At 37.2% G+C, this 20694-nt stretch overlaps 2 protein-coding genes across 2 annotated transcripts; one reads left to right on the top strand and one right to left on the bottom strand.

Moving 5' to 3' along the window:
• Positions 1 to 558: 558 nt before the first annotated feature.
• On the bottom strand, positions 559 to 5332 carry LOC106166833 (uncharacterized). The gene is made up of 2 exons (XM_013545497.2): positions 5036 to 5332; positions 559 to 2674 (listed from the first exon to the last, which is right to left on the bottom strand). The coding sequence occupies exons 1-2, from the start codon at positions 5195 to 5197 to the stop codon at positions 1577 to 1579; spliced, it is 1260 nt and encodes a 419-aa protein (XP_013400951.2). The 5' UTR covers positions 5198 to 5332; the 3' UTR covers positions 559 to 1576.
• Positions 5333 to 6664: 1332 nt separating this feature from the next.
• LOC106166813 (2-aminomuconic semialdehyde dehydrogenase) lies at positions 6665 to 14809 on the top strand. Its single transcript, XM_013545469.2, has 10 exons — positions 6665 to 6904; positions 7926 to 8126; positions 8554 to 8765; positions 9114 to 9280; positions 9452 to 9522; positions 10402 to 10506; positions 11022 to 11193; positions 11606 to 11719; positions 12303 to 12398; positions 13208 to 14809. The coding sequence occupies exons 1-10, from the start codon at positions 6741 to 6743 to the stop codon at positions 13358 to 13360; spliced, it is 1455 nt and encodes a 484-aa protein (XP_013400923.2). The 5' UTR covers positions 6665 to 6740; the 3' UTR covers positions 13361 to 14809.
• The last annotated feature ends 5885 nt before the right edge of the window (positions 14810 to 20694 follow it).

The raw sequence follows: 20694 nt of genomic DNA, 5'->3' as shown, positions 1-20694 counted from the left end.
CTGGCACATTTTAAAGAGCTATTTGGGTGGTGAGAGCTAGATGTGGAATTTTATGACATGGGCCAAAAATTAAACAGTTGGTCATCAAGTTTGTTTTACTTGCCACCATGACAACAGAAATTTTCAGTCACTTTGCATTAACTTTAAAGAGAAACTTTAAGTGAGATGCTTTCCATAAAACCCATCCAAGTGCCACTATAATTGCATAATGTAAAGAAATACCAAAGAGCATCATTTCATATTTCACAAAAATGATATTTCGATGGGTATTTTCTGCTTTTTTTCTGTGATATTTAGCAACTCGTTTAAATAACTGTGCACGCAGCAGTATTGTGCCATGCACTTATTCATCAGTTTGACAGACTTTAAAGGACTGGTGGGACAGATGAGTAGGTCAATTTAACTCTAGAAATTTAAAGGAACTGCGGTTTAAAGATCCCATGGCTGATGTTGTCATGGCCTGTCAATCTAGTAGAAGTGGTTTATATCTGGTACAGATTATCTATGCTCACTTCATATGTAACTTTCAACTTTGGGAAAGTGAAAAAAAAAACTACATTTTCTTTTTATAATAACATCTTTATATACAACATATTTCAACAAAATATAAATATTGATACAAGTAGCTTGTTACAAGGAAAATGCTTTTTAAATACACTATATATAAAAGAAGTGATGCATCTTGACATTAAAGAGATATCAGTTAACATGACACTCGGAAAAATATCTTGTGAACAACTGGGCACTTCAGACCTCACTCTTAGAATATAACAACCTAAAATTTAAGTAGCACAATTTTGTCAAAATAATAATAACATTAACAAAATATTCATGCTTCTTATTAATTCCCAGACAAAGTGTTCGCCTTAAAACAACGATTAATTGGCAAAAGCTTGTTTTAACCTTAAGTGTTTTGAACTAAAATCACTGCTGAATGATATGTTTAATAAACATTTAACTTTATATTCTGAACACATTTAACTTTATATTCTGAACACAGTCTGATGCTTTCACATCTTGTAACACTCTCGTGACTACTCTCTTGGTTAAATATCTCACACAACTGCAATGTGGCACATAACCAAAAATACTATTTTAGAAGGAGGTCCAAGATCTAAGTTACTTTGCAGTAATGTACCAGGCTAAGCCAAGATGACACCCTATCAGGCACATACATAGAACTGGCCAGTTATCAGACTATTATAATTAACATTGTAGTTTCTAAACAAGCATCATATTCCATGTAAATTTAACACCATAAAACTTAATGTCATTCACCTTTAAGTAATTGCCATACTTAACATCTAAAAGATAATTGGGATGACAGGAATTCTTTACTGGCAATGTACTGCCAAAATTAAAAGTTTGTAGATTTCATCCTCAAATAGTATGTTCAACTAAATCACACTGTTTCACATCACATAAAAGTTGGCCACAAAACTGACATTTTTTCCTTGAATCCAAGATACACCCACTTCTTTAGCCTTACGCACAAAAATAAATAAGATATATAGTTAAAGTATATTATCCTATAATAATCATAATTATAAAAACAGCATAAGAGATAGTAATGCTACTATAATTTAGTCTGTTCTGTCACCTCTGCAGGAGAACCATTTGCACTAATGGCCTTGACCTCTGTCTGACCTTGACCCGTCTCCATTGGAGTTTCATTAGCTAGTGCCTTCAGCTCAAGCTGGTCAAGAACTTCCTGCACCGTCCGGACACAGTTCTTCCTAGCATGGCGAATTTTCTCGTCGCCATCGGACATAATACCGTCCAATTCTAAGAGATCTCTAGTCAGCATCTCTGTTAAATAAGGGTACTGTTTGTCAGTCCTCGTCCCCTTAAAGTTTTCCACTTGTACACGCAATTCGTTAACATTTGCAAATATTCTGTCAATCTTCTCTAGAGCTGTAAGAGGACGTGGTGGCTCTTGCGGCTGTTGCTGTGGAGCATTATGTTGACCTTGACCTTGAGGACTGGATGCAGGACCCTGATTGGCTGCTCTAGCTTGTTCATTAATCACCGGTTTGGATTCGTAGTTTGGTGGAGCTGGTGCAGCATTATTGTTAGCAGCTTGTTGTTGTTGTTGCTGATATTGCTGCTGTTGCTGATATTGTTGTTGTTGTTGCTGTTGGGCCTTGGCAGCATCAGTCTGGTCATACTGGGGATATTGTTGCTGTTGCTGCAGAGGATGTTGTTGTGACTGTTGGTATCCTGGTGGCGCCCTCTGTTGGGGAGATGAAGGACCATAAAACGTCCCCATGGGTGGCATCTGTTGCTGCTGTTGGGGCTGTGGAGATTGCTGCCCCGCGTACTGCTGAGCCAAGTTTGACACCCTCCCTGGCTGAGGAGCCGGACTCTCTTCCCTGACTGGTGTTGGCGCCCTCTGCAGGGTGGGATTTTCACTGTGCGGGACATGCAGCCCAGGACTACCACGACCAGGGCTTCCTCTGCCCTGGTCCATGCTGCCAGCGCCCTCTATATGAATGGGGATTTTTGTGACACGTGGCTGTTGTGGGTAAGGCGGCTGTTGCTGCGGTTGTGGCATTGGAGGGCCTTGCTGTTGTTCTGACCCCATGTGATGGACAGGGATACGGATCTCCTGCTGATGATGGGCCGGGTATCCTCTCATGTTCTGGCCATATGGATCCCATGGCTGCTGGTAGTGCTGGAAACAGAACAAACAGAATATTTGAGTTTGATGTTCTTCCACATTCAATGTACTCATATTTTATTAATGTAGGTCAATTGGCACATTTTAAATACATTATCTGGGATACTTCTTCTCTGCACTGAACACATATGACTGATGGTAACGTAATGACTCACTCTTTTCTATGGGGAAAATTGTGACTTCATAGAACTATACTGCATTTTCTCAATTGATAAAAACTTAAAATTAGAAATTTCCTATCGAGTGGCAGCAATAAAATTGAGAAGCAGACTACCCCTTAGTTCTTTTCTATGCAGTAAAAGTACCACAAATGAATATATAAATATAATTTTTATGATTCTAAAATTAATTATTATTTTTTATTTATTTTTGGCCATTGAAAAAATGAGTAATTATCGTTATTTAACATTATAAAACAACATTTTGAAACAGACTGCAAACCCATACTCAAGGATTTCAATACCTAATAACCTAAAAAATCCTTACTTGAATAATTCATTAAGTTCAAACCTAAAACAAACTGCAACAGAAATTGCAAAAGTAAGAACAAGAAGAAGATAAAATCTATGACTTAAAAAGCTCCTTGGCTGGGCCACAGGCAGAAAATACACATTAACTGAATACATGGAGTTCTGTGCTAATGTTATAAAGGGATGACATGACATTTTGGCATTTATTTCAACCATGTTGCTACAGTACAGAGTCTGGATTCTCTCTTAACCCCATTAGTTACAGTATGCCTACATAGACTACACAGGAATTAATTTCAGCAGTTTCTGAAATTCCAGCCGGGAGGTTCAAGGTCATGAGTTAAGCTTCAACTATTTTAGACAAGAAAATAACCTAATTAGTTTCAATGGACAATCAGATAACCAAGGAATTCCAATAGGTATTAACTGAGGGTGAAGGGAGGATTGAATAACATCCAAAACAGAGTAGTGCCAGTATAGTAAAAGAACTTGGAAAAATAATCCAATATCTAAAAGTACGATTTTTAAGCAAATAAAATACTGAATCTAACAACTGATTAAAAATGCAAGTTGGAAAACATGACAAGTTTGGAAACCCTATGTAACTTCCAAACCTTCAGCTCTGGCTTGCAATTTCTCCCTTCTACAAAAATAAATCGCACATAGAACCTGCCTAATGACCGTGTTTGTGGTTTGACAGTTTTTAGGTTAATGCCTTTTAAGGGTTTAGAATTGAACTAGCTCAAAAGTCCTAGGCATATTCAACTTAACGCCCACTGAAAAAACTGGTCAGCAATTTGACACGCTTTTAAATTTTCAGAAAGTCAAAGAAAAGCCATTTCTGGCAAAGGATGTTGCTGAAGCTATGAATGTCCAAAAATGAATGCCAGAGACCTGCATTTCCAGGTTAAGAATAGCAACAAAAGTCACTGCCTATATGACCTCCAAACATCCTGTCATGAATTGCAAATCACCATCTCTAGCTCTACTATCAAGTCTTAGTAGTACAGGTAGGTCAAGTGTCCTCTAATCTATGACCAGGGTGACGATTCACCTGGGCACACCCGTCTTTTGAGAGGACAATAGCTGTGAAGGTGGTTTTAATCGCAGCTTTTGTGATTGATTCAAACTTGGCAAACCTGTAAAAAGCAATTTTAAGGGGGGGGGGGGGGCTATTTCTGAAAAAAGTGCCCAATTTTGCTACTCAGATCTCAGAAATATTTCCAGGTACCGTAAAATGGTTACTGTAAAAGTGTAAACCACCTACAGTAGATTATTTTTTTTAATGATAAGGTAGATTCAATCCTGTAGTTTTTTAATGGTTAATAAGGAGATTTTACATTTTTGCTAATGTGACAGGCAAGGTCACACCTGAGAGTCTCTAATCAGTAATTAATGGGCAATAACATTTTAATGTGCTATTTTTGGTTGATAAAATTTCAGTGTAGAAGGAAAAAAGCTTTAACAAAATATTTTAGATTTTAAAATATTCTGAATCTTATTCTAGGATTATTGTGTTAGTTTTAAATAAATTTATGGCAGATGAATTTTTCAACATACCTTTGAAAATGGGCATTTACTGATAACTTTTTGGAACGGAGAAGAGAAGGGGCTGAGTCAATTCATCAATCTCCATCACATACATTATTCATCAATATGGAGATCACGATAAGTTTAGAAGCTAATTTCGTGATATGATTTTTTTTCTGACAGAACTCGCCGATCAAACCTCGAAGTCGAAGGTCAATCAACACAAGGTTATCGATCAGTACAGATAGCTGATCAACAATTTCACCTTTAGATCGAGTCTTAAACCATCTAAATAAAAACTGTCTGTCTTTTTTCCTGAAAAACAAACCAAAAAAATTTAACTTATAATACATACCGGTTTTCCTATTCTTCTAGGATCTTGCCAAGTTGTGCTTTGGTTCGAGTGGTCAACAAAAAATGGCCAACCGGTTCGCTGATCAAATAACATTTCCCAGCCTGGCGGTAAAGGATCGTTATGCATTGGATTGAAGTTATTCGCTCGTTGTTGGTGATACATTGTCCTGCTCGATCCCCGGCTATTCTTTTATAATATGGCAGATTTTCCAGAGGACCACAGAACCTTCTTTAAGTTTCGGGAAAATTCCTCATTCAGTGGCCATCTTGGGAATTTTATCGGAAATTTGTCACGCTACGTTTGATTGGTTAGAGTAGAGTACTTGTCCAATCAAACAGCGGTTGTCAAGTAGGCCTGGGTTACACAGTGTGAATAATGCCCGCGTGATGTCGCTTGTGGTAAGGCAAATTGCTTTGGGTGCGCTGGGCGTTGAAGCATTTTGATTGCGTTTGTCATATTAGTTGTGACGTAGTTTTTGCCATATATGGATAGTGTAACCCGTGTCACAGCCCAGGGAGTTTACAAACACGCAAAGTGAACAAAACAAACAACCAAATATTTCATTAGCGAATTTTATTTTTCGTAACAGGTTTAATTAAAATACGTCAACATTTTCCTGTTGATGTTGCTCCACCTAAAGGATTAAATTGTCGAAAACAGCCGGTTTTGTACCTCTGAAAACGGTGTCCTTTAAATTGAAGTAGCTTCATCATTTTGATTTATTGATTTTCAAAAACATTTTGTCTCAAAGTTAATTATCTGGCCTATTATTTGTACTCATAATGATAATTATGTGCTCAGCCATTTCGAATTCAATACACGAAGTAGCTTATATTTATAACCAAACAATGCAAAAAGCACTCCATTAAATTTCCATTCAATGGCACGAAAAAAAAATTGAAAAATAAAAATATGTAAAGTGGGGTGGGGTGGGGGAGAAAATGAAAAAGAAAGAAGAAAAAATATGAGCAAAAAAGGGTCATTTTTACTTGAACAAGTAGGGATCCAATAAAAAAATTAAAACGTCTCTCAATGAACTAATGAACATGTAAGGTGGAGGAAGATCTAAACCGCTATCGACATAACGAAAACTACTGTACTGCCACATGGCACTAGCCACTCAAACCCCGGGTAAAAATCCATGTTAACATTTTGAAAAATAAATAAATAGATAAGTAAATAAATAAATAAATAAATAAATAAGAGAGAGAGAGAGAGAGAGAGACGGAGAGTGAGACCACATATGAGAAATAGTCTTACTTCACTTTAAATGGATGCTTTCTTGATAAAATGGTACTTCACTGTTTTTTTCTGGTAAGGGTACGGGAATGTCATATCTATATGTTATGCTGCAACCCTCATGCGATATATCGGATGGCTCGGAAAAAAAAGAAAGAAAAAACGTTAGTAGTTTCAAAGTTCAATAACTTCAACAGTTTTAAGAAGACTGAATGAAATTTGGAATATTATAAGAAAAATAACGTTTTCAATAACTGCTAAAAAATTCATAAATTTGCCTTTCTTAGTTTTATTTGTTTCAAGAACTATAATTAACTTCTTGTTTGGACAGCACATTGCGTAATGCGGAGTGCCTGCTATATTTAGAACGAACCAAGCGCTGCGTGTGCGATGTTACTGGATGACCTATTTTTTAAACACCCCTATAACTGGGTCAGGTATTGTAAGTCTAGAATAGTAGAAGCATATGGCGGTGGTCGTAAGTAATTTTGTTAACGGGGAGTTTGTTGCAGCGCAGGATTACATCGACAGTATTAACCCTGCAACTGGAGAAGTATGGGCAAAAATACCCAATTCTACTGAAGACGAGGTGAACGTGGCTGTTGCAGCAGCGAAAAATGCCTTTGAAGGGTTAGTGGTTTTGGCAACTTGCACACACCTTGTATTGTTGTTGTTGTTGTTGTCATCACTTTATCGCTTGTAGTGCTGTTTAAAGTCCGGAATTAAGATCACCACTGGATCTGAAATTTCCAGACTTCAATTTAAGCGATAGATTATTATTATTACTTTGGATCAGAAACAGAATGCAGTTAAAGACAATTAGTTCACATTGACTACATATGCAGTTAATGCAGAGATGCCGTTACCTCGGGACATTTAAAATTCTAAAATTTTGCTGGGGGTGGGGGGGGGGGGGGGGAGAGGAGGTTGGAGGAGGGGGTAGCGACCACTCTCCCCCCTCCGCCAAACAATAACAACAGAATTATGCAGTTTTCAAAAGATTATTCTGCTGACAAATCGATTTTTAACATTTTTGCGTGTTATTACCAATAAAATATAAATACAACTAAAATAATAATAATAACAATAAATAGTAATTTAAACATATTTGCAACTAAATATGGGAGGCACCACTTCAACTAGGGGAGACCAGGGTTGGACCCCGGGGTAAGTTGGCCCCCCATCAATTTATGAAAAACTAAATTTAAGTAACTATGGGGTTAAAGAATTGATCACATCGTTTTCTAAAGTGACCGTATCCAATAGTGCTAAGAAAGTGTCAGCTGTGAGTCCAAATGAACTAATTAAGCATCTTAAAGTAACTTTATTAAAAAGACTTGATGGGGGTCCATCTTAATTATCCCGGGGTCAAACTAGCCCCGGTCTCCCCTACCTTAAGTTACGAGGGGGTGTGCCAAACATTTAAACTGCTTATTCTGAATACAATTTAGCAAGAATCCACAAGCAGTTAGATCGATCCAGCTAGTATGATAGGTTATGGGAATGGTCCCTAAGTATTGAAATGTTTTGGAATCTGTCGTTCATTTGGACTGTCCACAAATATATTACAATATGCGTTATTTATTCATTTATGTATGTACTAATTTATTTATTTATTTATTTATTTATTTATTTATTTATTTAATTTTAGTTGGTCAACTACAACCATCCAAGATAGGAGTAAAATCCTGCAAAAGATTGCAGACCTGCTTGAAAAAGAACTTAAAGAATTTGCAGAGGTAGAGTCTAGAGACCAAGGCAAACCTGTCTCGCTGGCCACCAATATCGACATCCCTCGTGCTGTGTACAACTTCCGTTTCTTTGCTACTTCTATATTACATATCAAGTCAGAGTAAGTTATTTTAAAGTATAGTAAAATCATGATAATAATAGCAAATAAAAAAAAAAACATTAAGCTGTTCAGCGAGTAGTTTCACCAATTTTATTTCTGCTAAGTATTTTGTGGAAAAAAAATCGATATTGATAACCATGCATGCTGATTTTTCTACACAAAAACAGTTATTTTTTCTGTAAATGTTGATAACATTAATTGAAAGAAACAACTTTTTATGTTGGAAATTGTCAATCAAGAGTACATACAAAGCCAACTGAAGTTTTCCCATCCCCAACATTTGCACACCCTTTGGTGTTGTACATTCCTGGCAATAATGTGATTTATTTTGCAGTTTATTTTGTGAATTTCCTAAAGCTTTTCTGTTGCACATTCCTATAGATAGCACTGTTTCTGTCAATTACAGTTAATGTAAATTTCCTTACAGTTGCACATTTCTAGATGGCGCTGGTGCTGTCAATTATGTACAGCATGTGCCAGTGGGCGTGGCAGGCCTTATCAGCCCATGGAACCTGCCGATGTACCTTGTCACATGGAAGATAGCCCCCTGTATTGCCTTTGGTAACACGTGTGTGGTCAAACCCAGCGAGATGACCTCCGTGACAGCTTTCATGCTGTGTAAAGTTTTCCAAGATGCAGGTAAATGACTTCAGCAAGGGAAATTGATTTCTGTTAAAAAACTCCAAAAGCTCTCAAGAGAGTAAAAAACTCCAAAAGCTCTCAAGAGAGTGCAGACTTCTGCTTAAGATCTGCTTCTGACCAATCCTGAAATTTCATTAAAATCCATTTGTAACTTTTTGAGTGAGGCTGGTGACTAACAAAGAGACAGACAGACAGAAATACAGAATTTAGCAAATGAGGGTGGAATTGTAACCACCTTGGCAGAGATAATAACAGGACTGTCTACAGTTTCTCTTCTTACACCATTCAATACCAGGACCTTACAATGTGATTGTATCTGATAGGTTGTCTTTTATCCAATCACAGGTCTTCCTCCTGGTGTAGTAAACATGGTATTTGGGACTGGGCCACGAACAGGCGAGGTGATTATCCGCCACCCAGATGTCCCTCTGATATCGTTCACTGGAAGCACAGCCGTTGGCCGCCATATTCAAGAAGTTACAGCACCAAACACCAAGAAACTGTCGCTTGAGGTGAAAATTTATTCAATAAAATTTTATGATTGTTAGAAGATATTTTTTCATCAATATGCTGAAGAATTGTGAAAAACAATTGTGAATTGTGAATTTTGTGTATCAAAATTTGTTCTGCACTTAATGATAATTGCAGTGGATTTTTCAAATTTTCATTTTGTTTTGTTTTAGCTAGGAGGAAAAAACGCAGCCATAATCTTTGAAGATTGTGATTTGGCTAATTGCATAACTACCACTCTAAGGTAATGTTGTGCATTTCGTGTATCAGTATATTCTGTTTATGCATGTGAGTGTGTGAGTGCATGTGACTGAAAATGATTGTGTGGTTACAAAGCAAACCTTCCTGTGTGCAGATCAGTTTACTTTGTTTTAAATAATCAGGTTTCTGATTAGTAAGGTAATTATTTTCTTTACATTATTTTGCTAGGTGGTTTTAAAAAGAAATTGAAATTGTTGCTTTTTTATGACCAGGTTTCTATTATCTGATCTGACTTCATAGTGAACGTTTTCATTGATCCAGTTATATTATAATAATACAGTGAAAAAAATCATTCTGAAAATGGATCTAACATGGAAATGAAACTCACTGTGTTTTGACTTTATGACAAGGCCTTCTGGATGTCTGGCTGAAAAAGGCCTTGTGATCAGGTCTGAAGATCAGGATGTCTGTTTCAGTGTTTATGGACTGTGCATTTAAACTTCCCTTAATGCTCTCAAAGTGATGTCTGTTTGTTGAGGAAAATATGCTGTAAATGTTGGCCATATACTTTAGTTCCATACATGAAAATAAATCAACATATTCTTTCGTGTGTTTATATTTTTGTTCAGTATATGATCCAGTATTAGAGTTAATTGTTCAAGATTTGACTGTTTATTGCAGTTGGGCTCAGTCTGGTAGGCTATTGCCAGCTTAGCTCATTTTCTTGTTTGTTTTTTTTAAATGTATATTAAGCCAAAAAAGATAAGAAAAAGAATACATTTGCTTAATCTCTTTGCTTGTCCTCACAATTTGCAACAGTTCCCTAAATGCTTCTTGAATGCATTGAAACAACTAGTTCCTCTTAAAAAAAACTGTAAATTACACGCAATTAAAAAAATTCAAATTTTTTAATTAATTTCAGGTCTTCCTTCACAAACCAAGGAGAAGTCTGCCTTTGTACCAGCCGTATATTTGTCCAAGAAGGAATATACTCAGAATTTATTCAGCGATTTGTTGAAGCAGCCAGGTGTGTAAGATGTTTGAGTTATATGGGTGTGTTTTGCCATTGTGGTAGGAGAGATGGTGTCACAACTGATGCATTGTTGTGATGAATTTTGGCATAAGATAATATCTTTAAGTATTGTTTGTGGAGTTATCAGGTGATACATGATAAATTTAAACCTTTTGTGCAGTATGTGAACTAGAGAGCCTGTTCATGTCATTAAACTTATTATTTTTTAAACTTGCAATTTGAATGAATAAATAAAATTGAAATGTATGTAAGCTATTGGCTGGTATTGGCATTATTATCTTGACTTGTAAAATGTATGCTTTTTGGTAAAAATACCGAATGTATTTTATTTTTACTTTTTAAATATTAGGTCAGTTAATGACTGCATTTGCAAAAATTTGATTTAATGTTCCTCTAAAGAAAACATACTAAAACTGGTTTTTAAGGAGACCAAATGTCTGGTCTAAAAAATTATCCTAAATTTTCTGACTGAAGAGCATTCTTAAGCCTGTTCTTTGTTCATTTTCCAGACAACTGAAGGTTGGCGATCCAACTACTAATGTGAACCTGGGAGCTCTGATAAGCGCCCAGCATCTGAACAAAGTGCAGTCCTTTGTTGAACTTGCCAGGAAAGAGGGCGCCACCATACAGTGCGGTCAGGGCGTCGATCAGCTCAACTTGCCTAACCCCGAGAATAAAAATGTGAGTCCAGAGGACTTAACAATTACTTGGAAAAGCATCATTATATGTACCTCTACCAATGCTGGCTTGTCTGTTTGATAGTGGATAAAAAATCTCAAAAAGTATTTCACAATTTTCCGTATACATAGTAAGAGTAGAATGAAGCTGTTCAATATAATATTTTAAAATTAATTTTTGTTTCTGTTATCCGTTTCTTTAATAGTTTGTTTTTTTTCTTTATAATTTTTGCAGAGGTCTGGGCTCTTGGCTCTCACTAAGTCTTTTAAAAAAATTGAAATGTATACTGAACTTTGTTTAGAAATATATACTTAAATTTTTTCACACGTTTGACATCTTAATTCTAACAACTTGTGTGGTATGAAAATGCTTAAGTTTACAAATGATTTGTTAATCAGAGTATGTGTTATTTCAGGGGTACTTTTTCCTTCCCACAGTTATAACAAATGTTAGTGATTCTTCGGAGCTGATGCAGAGCGAGATTTTTGGACCAGTGGTGTGCATTGTACCATTTACCTCTGAACAGGAGGTATGTAAACACATACCCTATTGGTTGAAATGCATAACATCATAAGAACTTAAAGCTTATTGGTTGAAATGCATAACATCATGAGAACATAAAGCTTATTGGTAGAAATGCATACCATTATAAGAACACAGGGCTTATTGGTTGAAGTACACAACAGAAATCTGATGTAATAAGTTGCAAAATTCTTAGAATGGAAGCAAAACCCAATTGCGTGTGTGTGTGTGTGTGTGTGTGTGTGTGTGTGTGTGTGAGAGAGAGAGAGAGAGAGAAGAAAATTTGGAAAGCTGTCAAATTTGACTCATGAAAGAAAATTCAGTCAGATTAAAAAGCATCTTTATTTTTAATATATTTGAATATAATTATTTATAAAATTGGAATTAATCAATATCTCTTGTAATAAAACAATAACTGCAAAAAAAAAAAAAAAAAACAGAGGGAAAGAATGAGAGAGAGGTTGAACATGTGACTTCTTGCGTACAAATAGATGTCAAAAACTGTTGTGAAAAAACTTGGAATAAGTTTGGCTCAAATACCAGTACTATTATCTAGATTAATTCATGGATAGTCTTCTTATTTCTGTCAGGTAATAAAAAGAGCCAATAACTGCAGGTATGGTCTGTGTGCCACAGTGTGGACTAAGGATTTGGGCAGAGCACAGAGAGTGGCACGCAAAATGGAGGTAGGGAACAAGTACAGGTCGATTTCAATCCTGTAACTTCCAATTATGTTTAAGCATTATTTGGACTGCAGGCTTTAGGCCTTTCCAGATGTTGAGACGCAATCACGTTGTCGTGTGATCACTGGCGTGGACACAGCTTGCTGTTTAAAACCTGTGGCTTACTTGTTGTTAATATCATCAGCAGTGGATTGTTCTTTTTGGGAAAGCAGCAGGAGTCATGGCAGAGTTAATGTCATCAGTCTAGTATTATAGCTTTGTTGTGAAAGCACTCTAGAAAACGTGAGGTTGGGCTATTTAGCAACAATCGCGGTAAAACGCTATGTGCCAGGAATATCGTCATAGAAAGCAATACAAAATTTAGATGCAAATTGAGGTAAATGCATACTGTCCATGCGGACTGGTTGAGTCAATTTATATGCTGCCATCATTCCAGAATTGGACAGTTCCATAAATACCAGGCATAGATTGTTAAGTTGGGAAGTCATGTTTATCAAGGAAATCGGGCAATAAAATCGAAGCCTTAACGTGTTTAAGCAATAGGTGGGGTGGGGGGGGGGGGGGGGGGAATCTCCTGAATGGAGGCTATTCACCTGGATAGCCTCATTCCCTGATGAAGGTGCTCTGAACGAAGTCGAAATTCTGGAGGTAAATAATTTCAATATTTAGCTGTTGGTTTAAGAAAAAATGACTTTATTCTTATAACAGAACGCAGCTGATGGAATTTCTTCACATGTCTATCTTTTCTTTAACTGATCTAATGCGTTTTATAATTGGAATCTTTAAATATAATGTACATTTAACCTGTCTAGGTGGGCACGGTGTGGACCAACTGTTGGCTGGTGCGAGACCTTAATATGCCTTTTGGAGGAATGAAGGATTCTGGGATTGGCCGTGAAAGCGCTACAGACTCTCTGGAATTTTTTACTGAGAAAAAGACCATTTGCATGATGATTGGAACCTAATCTGGTATTATTATTATTATAAAATTATCATTATTATTAATATTGTCTCTTACCTTTAAATAGGAAGTTATGGTTAAAGGTAAGCACTGGAGATATACAACAGTGTAATTCCAATCTCAGTTTTTAGAAATTAAAAAAATAAGAAATGAAAAAAAAAAATGACTAAAAAAAGACCACATCACTGTTTAACATGCTAAATATGAAAGAACCAATTGATCAGGGTTATGCAGACCGGTGCATATGCATTTGTAGCATACTGAGACGGAGGTTTTATTTTACTCCCAACTATTATTAGTGGCACAGTACTTATCCTGAGTTTTAGAGATCACTTGACACATGTCTCTGATATGAACACGTAATTAGAAGTCATAGTATCTGAAAGGCAGCTATTGCATTGTGGGATCGATTTTCACGAGTGAGGCTCACTATGCCGTTTTTGTATTGAAAAATGAAAAAAAAGAGTATTACTTTTGTTAATGGAAAGCTGTGATGCTGTAACGTTATGTATTATCGTTTTTAGAAATGTACGGAATCAAATACTATGCCTTTGTTGATAGAGCGGTAGCAGTATTCACGAAAGATGTAAAAAATGTTCTTAAATTCAGTTTGGGTCATAGAAGCAGCAAGTTTTCATTTATTTTCTTTTAATATTTACATTGTACGTGTATTTAGTTTACACAGGAAAGTATGGCAAAATTACTTTTTACATGCTAGTCTTTTAAAACCTGGTTATCGATCATTTGTTACATACTGAAACAATATGTTTTTTTTTTAATTTATTAATTATTTGATGTTACGGATGAATACTTTACTTTGGATTACAAGAGGTGTTTTTGCTTTTAGTCATTTATACGTATATTTTTCAAGATAATCACAACAATGAAAAAAAAAAGGAAAGAAAAACAAAACAAAAAAAAACAAAAAAAAACAGGAACGTTTCCAGTTGTTACGCACACTTCAAGTTTAAGTATCACATGCGTTTTTATTATATATAATTATAATGAATAAATGGTGGACACTGCTTGAGCATTAGTCCTCTTAGATAAGGATGTCCACTGTATATTGTTGAACATAACTGTTGTTGTGTAAAGTGGGAATCGCAACGGATTCCTTGTAAATCCCCTCCCCCCCCTTCCCCCCATCCAGCTGTTTGATTATCTCATGTTGGTCCCCGGTGGAGTTATACTTTTATACATGTATGAATAATAAGAGATGAGATAAAGAACTACATCGTTCTTTTTGTATGTGATTGGACGGTTTTCCTGAGAGTCGTTAACTTCATACACATGGCAACCATAATAGCTAAACGCCCTTTTCCCTGTTGCAGAATCTTTGCCCAAGTTTAAATTTGCGAAGGAAGGCGATATTTCGCTTGGGTATACTCCCGATAGCGCCATTGTGACCTCAAAACTTTGCTAACGTTCGTAACCAGTGTCACCTGTTTTTGTTCCATCTGTTCAGTTCACTTTTGCGATTCACTTATCGAGGTTTGGTTGCCCCGATCTGTCTTGACAAGTGTTGTGGTGTTTTTCTATGTATTTGGGTGTTTAAAATGACCAAAATGCGCCCTATTTTGACGTCCTGAATATGTGTGTGGGTGTGAACAGGCGAACGTTCGGTCGAATATTATTGCCAATTGTTTTGAAAATATACCAGTTTCATGAAAACTCCCCTTTCCTCTTAATGATTTCAGTGTTCTCTTTGCAAGAATCTCTGGCGGCGCTTACTGGCCGATCATGTAAAGGTTGCAATTGCATCCCTTATCACCATCTCATTTTTCTTTTCTACAAAACGCAAACGCGATTGTGCATTGTCACGATTTGAGCTTTCCAGCACGTAATTATCACCAATTTTCTTTGGCTCCGATGACGAGGTGTTACAAAAATACTCTAGATCTGATTTCAATCTTTCTCTTTATCCTGTGGACCAATTTTATCTTTGCGTGTTTGTTTTGTCATATTCGTGTCTTGTTAGACGGTGATTTTCAAAGGTTCAAAGTATTTGCCCAGAAAAGCTTATAGGCCCACGTAAATCGCGTTTGGTAAGAAATTTAAGGAATTTAACAGGATTTACAAGTTGTAAAAACCGCTGACGAATTGTGACAAAGCAAATGGTTAAGTTATGCAACTGTTTAACCAAAAAAAAAAAAAAAAAAAAAAAAAAAAATCTGAAAACGAAGCATTCACAAAAAAAACCTTGCATCGGCGCGATCACACGAAAGGAATTCTTTAAAACTTCAAAACAATTAGTTGATAAATATATTCGAAATTGTTACAGAGAAGTGACATTTGCTACACCGCAAAAGAGTGAAAAGATTCTAAAAGTCGAAGAATAAGATGTTACTGTTTTTATAACAGGCGATCTTTTACATATACTTTTAGTCTCAAATATGTATTATATTAATAGAGAAAATTGATCCAAAGTTTAAAGTTGAAAATTATATTTGATATTTTCATCGTCTTACATCTCTCATCATTAGCACTCTCAGTGTCTCTTCCTTCTGTTATATAGTAAGAAATCATGAAGGCACCGCGTTATCACTTACAAATGTAGTACCCCAATGTTTTCCATTCGTTTTGGTTGTTGCATTACAAATAATAGCATTTCCTTATAAAGTACCTCAACATTCTAAATCACAACTCTCTGGTGATAAAACAAAAGTACACCGCATACATCTATGTGCAATCGTCTAATCGATGCCAAAAACTACAAGCAATCTCTCTCTCTTTCTCTTCAACAACTAGAAAAGCACTCCGAGAGCGCAGACCTCGGCCAAGGCAGCGATTTTTTCATTATAAATGATTATTGATTGATCATTAATCCGGATCGACACCAAAAACTAATAATCTCTTCCTTGGCCCACTTCTGACAGTTCCTGAAAATATCATCAAAATCGGTCCATAACTTTTTGAGTTATGTTGATGACAAACAAACAGACAGACAAACAGTGGTGAAAACAACCGGAGGTAATAAAATGGAGGTAATAAAATTCATGTATAAACTACTACTGAGTAATGTGTCAGTAAGCTAAGGTAAGCCGACGAATGATTACTGTCTTAAATTTGAGAAAAAAGTACTTGCCAGTGCCACGGACATTACAATATTAGTCCGTCTAATACTGGGACCACATTTAAAGATCTGATGCACCAAAACCAGAAAAGAGTGCCATGCGTGCTGTTAAACTGCTCCTGATAGGGTAAGACTTGCCCATGCGACCTTGGAAATTGAGTTCTTATCCAGGGAACCTGACTTAAGTTTATTATTATTATTATAATTATTATTATTATTGTGTGTGTGTGTGTGTGTGTGTGTGTGTGAAATCGGGTCCAGGAACCTAAATTGTGGAGAACCTTTGAAAGGGGTTAAAACGCCTTGGAGAAATTACACGTTAGAACCCATCAAAGTGGACAGGTCAATTTAAGTAAACACAGTTTTATGGTTGTGAATGTTCATCGGCATGAGGTGTCGGCAGTTTTTACCAGAACGTGATTATACAACTATTCCTCGATGTTAAATGTATCTCAGATACTTTAATAAATACACAGTGAATACGCCAGCAACTACCATAAAAGAGAAACCGGGCGTTGGGGCGTCGTCTTTTGCTCCATGACTCGGCTTTGGATATTCACCATTGATCCGAGTTTCATTCGGACTAGTCTCTGGGTAAAAAAACGCGACTCTCGCCGTGAGCGGAACCCCACTAAATACAGAAATATGCGAGCTGCCAAAGAAGGTATTCAGATTGTTCTTCAGGGAAAAAAGCATTTGGACGCCCTCGTCGTAGATGGACAATTCTTTATGCAGGGAGAAATTGACCTCCATGTCAGTGCTTAATGTGGCGGGATCGGTCGCACAAGGGGCACCGGCTGCCGCATCTGAAAGAAAATACGCGAAGGCTTATTAATGCAATCAGTTTTACGTCATTGCCGTGAAAGCCTGTGGTACAGATTTTGAATGCTAGTTTAATTGATATGGCAATTGCTTGGGGGTCCTGAATCATTATGTATAAAACCAACAAAAATACTGTTCGAGATAATAAAAACAAAAACGAAAGAACGGATCACTTTTGCAACTAACCTTTCTGTTTCTGAAATGCATTAAATAAACCATAATACTAAAGGGACGCATACCTTTGGGTACATTTGTGAACGCTGCCATAGCCCCACAACCTCCGGAGCTCTCCCACTTACATTGATCTTCATACAGAACGAACGACCAACCCTGAACGCGGAGTCCCTCCAAGAAAGAGTGCTGCCTTCGAAACCAGATGGAAAACTGTCCACAAGTGGCATTGGCTGAAGCAATGTCTCCGTCGTTGGTGGCGCCTCCCCGCGGAATGGTAAGCCGAATTTGGATGAGGTACGTGGTACTGTAGAAAGCTTCGAAAGGTGCCCATCCCTCGCCAGTGGACCTCGTCTCGGCGTCCTGAAAAATATAGACTAGACAGCAAAACTGGCAAATATGCAGACACCATAAAACAATGCAAAAAAATATTGAAAATATATATGGCAATGCAAAATAAAACGGCCCGAATTCTGACGACACAAGATCTTTTACGCGAATAAATAAAAGTTGAAATTGTTAAAACGTATTAAAGGCGTCGATATTTTCCTTTACACTTTTTAAAATCTTTTATTTAGAATGCGCATTTGTGTTTAATTCTGTTATCTATTGTTCCATTTTATGAAGACTAAAATTATTGATATCAATATTGCATTTTTATGGGGTCAGTTCTTCAAAAGTAAAAAAAAAAAAGTTCACGATATTTGTTCTCTTTGCGTTTATAGGGTTTCCTTTTGTACTCGTTAAACGTTTGGAGATCGATAAAGGAAAATTCCAAGATGTCTTCTAGGAAAAACGGGTGGTAAAACTACAAAGACGAAAATGACGATTTATTTTAAAATGAATGAAAGTTCATGATACCTTTAAACCTTAGAGAACACATAAACTGTAGGCCTATGTTGAAATAAGTTCACCAGTTTGGTAATAATCACAAAATAGATGACGAAAGAAAATTTGCGATTTCACCCACAAAGAAGAAGAGCATAGGCCTAATCTAGTAACGACAACGACTGAAAATATTGTTGTACTTACACTTAACATCCGGGGACTTAAAAGGGCAGAAAACCCAGTTGGATTAAACGTTCGTCGATCTGGAAATGAATGACGTGTCCTAAATTTGCTAAATATTTTTAAGATTTATCTACACCAATGAGATGAGAGAGATTTCTTATGGTCTCCAGGTAAGATGATAAAACGGCGTTATTCTTTACTAAATAGCAGAAATAGGCCCTGTTAATTCTAGCAGCCCCACGGTTGCAATAGGACATGCAGCCGCTCTCAGTAGGCCTACAACATGGGCTAACTGTTTTACCAACTCAACAGCCTTCACAAAAGTGTAGACCTTTAATATCATTACCAGGATCATAATCCGAATCGCTATAGTGACTAGATCTTAGATTAGAAAAATGATATATCATTGGTCAATGTCTCTTAGCGTCATACATGCTGCGGTATAGGCCTATAGGCTACATCAGTTTAACACACGCTGGTAAGCCACACACACATACACACGCACGCACGCACACACACGCACACACACACACACACACACACACACAGCATATTGCTATTAGGCCTACCTTACGGAATACCTACTTAAGAAACTTATCGGTTGATAAAAGTCTGAAATAATGTATAACATGACATAAAATATGCGCACCTACGGCAATAGGAATTCCACTGTCACACCTGTCAATTATCAGGGGACCATTGCAGACGGCGCAAAAGATATTCTGCGCGTGCAGCGTTATGTCGCTATGTTTGTTGATGAAGCTCGCAATCGTGGAAGGAGTCGACAAACAAAGTTCATAAAGTTTCGGGAGTTTTTTATACCGGCAGTTTAACGTCCCATACCAGTCTCTTCCTCTGACTTGGTGGCCTCTGTTGCCAAGGTGACAGGGTCGGCCTCTAGTCTGCGGAGGCTGGAAAATGAAATAGCAGTCGCCATGAGTCTCCATACGTTGGAGGATTTCACGTGTACTGGACGCGTTCAAGAAGCCATCTTGGGCCGACTTTGAGCACACAATAACTACTTCCCAATTCAGAATGTCTGAGACATTGAAGCACGTAGCGCAGAAGCGGTTTTTGAACGTGACATTTGCAGAACGGAGCTCAACTGGTGGAAGAACGTTGTCTTCGAGAGTCACCACACCGGACTCGCACAAGGCACGAATCGCATCGTTTTTCCAGTTTGCTGGGCACTTTGTGACCATCCAGTAATACCGCGAATCTGTAACATACGAAGAGCTTTGTATGTGGCATTGATATATTTCTGAATCTGTTAACTTGGAGTCTTTCCCTGTTCTGTTTGCAGTCTCCGCATAGTTCAGACAGTAATAACAACAGTCGTTTAACAGTTCACAATATTCATCGCAATAGCAATGGATCCGAAGCCAATAGGCGTCCCCTAGAGTAGTTGACACACAAAGCCATTGGTTTGTTCTGAAATTGCTATTAATTTGATCTGCAATTTCAGTGACAGTAAGATTGTCATACCCAATGTCATTTGTATTAAAAGATTCAACAGAACTGTTTTCTGTGGCAAAAACTCGTGGGACGGGGCCATTTCTTCTATTGAATATACTTCTTTTAAGTCTTTGGCAATTTGCAAGTGACGGCTTTTCTCTTTTAGCTTCACTTTCGCGTAAATTCATACATTTCTGGTCACTGATATTGTGAACTGAGAAAGTGTTTTTGAACAAATACTGGTTCTTAGACGGACCGAATTTTGGTCTTCGTATTTTTTGACCGGTGCGATGCGCAGTGACATGTTTTTCACTTAAATGTTCATCTAGGGTCCTTTTCTGCTCTCCTGCGACTCTTCTTCGCCTGTAGGGCCAACAACCTTTGTCACCCAAATAAATATCACCATAACCCCTGGAGACAAAGTCAACACAATCTGCTCCACCATTGTGAAGATTTGACTCGAAGGCCTTTACACTCTCCGCCCTGCCTCTATATCGGTTCTTTTTCTTTGTTCCGATATGATTCCTGTTATCATATCTACCATCATGGGCCGCTTGAACATCGCCAAAAGCCACGGACGTGGATTGTTCAGCCGTGTCTTTACTGGCGCGTATTGTTTGCAAAACGAAGATTACAAAACAGCCAAAACGAAAAAAGAGCTTCAGTAACGACTGTTTGCTCGAGCACCTGGTGTTCTTACTTCTTTCATGCCTGAGTTTCATGTCAGCGTTTTCCTTGTTTATCACACCGCCGTAGCCAAAGGGTATTGTCCAAGGAGCGTACTTTGTGTACACTTTATATGTAAA

This window comes from Lingula anatina, chromosome 8 (genome assembly GCF_051362555.1).
Source record: "Lingula anatina isolate TDL-2025a chromosome 8, LinAna3.0, whole genome shotgun sequence".
In the NCBI taxonomy this organism is placed as follows: Eukaryota; Metazoa; Brachiopoda; class Lingulata; order Lingulida; family Lingulidae; genus Lingula; species Lingula anatina.
The sequence above is the reverse complement of the archived record's forward strand: the minus strand, read 5'-3'. Positions and strand labels throughout refer to the sequence as shown.

Coding starts and splice junctions, on each gene's coding strand:
- LOC106166833 (XM_013545497.2), bottom strand. CDS start 5,197: ATGTATCACCAACAACGAGCGAATAACTTCAATCCAATGCATAACGAT. Junction 2,675..5,035: donor CTAGAAGAATAGGAAAACCG/GTATGTATTATA, acceptor TTCTGTTTCCAG/CACTACCAGCAGCCATGGGA.
- LOC106166813 (XM_013545469.2), top strand. CDS start 6,741: ATGGCGGTGGTCGTAAGTAATTTTGTTAACGGGGAGTTTGTTGCAGCG. Junction 9,523..10,401: donor TGCATAACTACCACTCTAAG/GTAATGTTGTGC, acceptor AATTAATTTCAG/GTCTTCCTTCACAAACCAAG. Junction 12,399..13,207: donor GAGTGGCACGCAAAATGGAG/GTAGGGAACAAG, acceptor TAACCTGTCTAG/GTGGGCACGGTGTGGACCAA.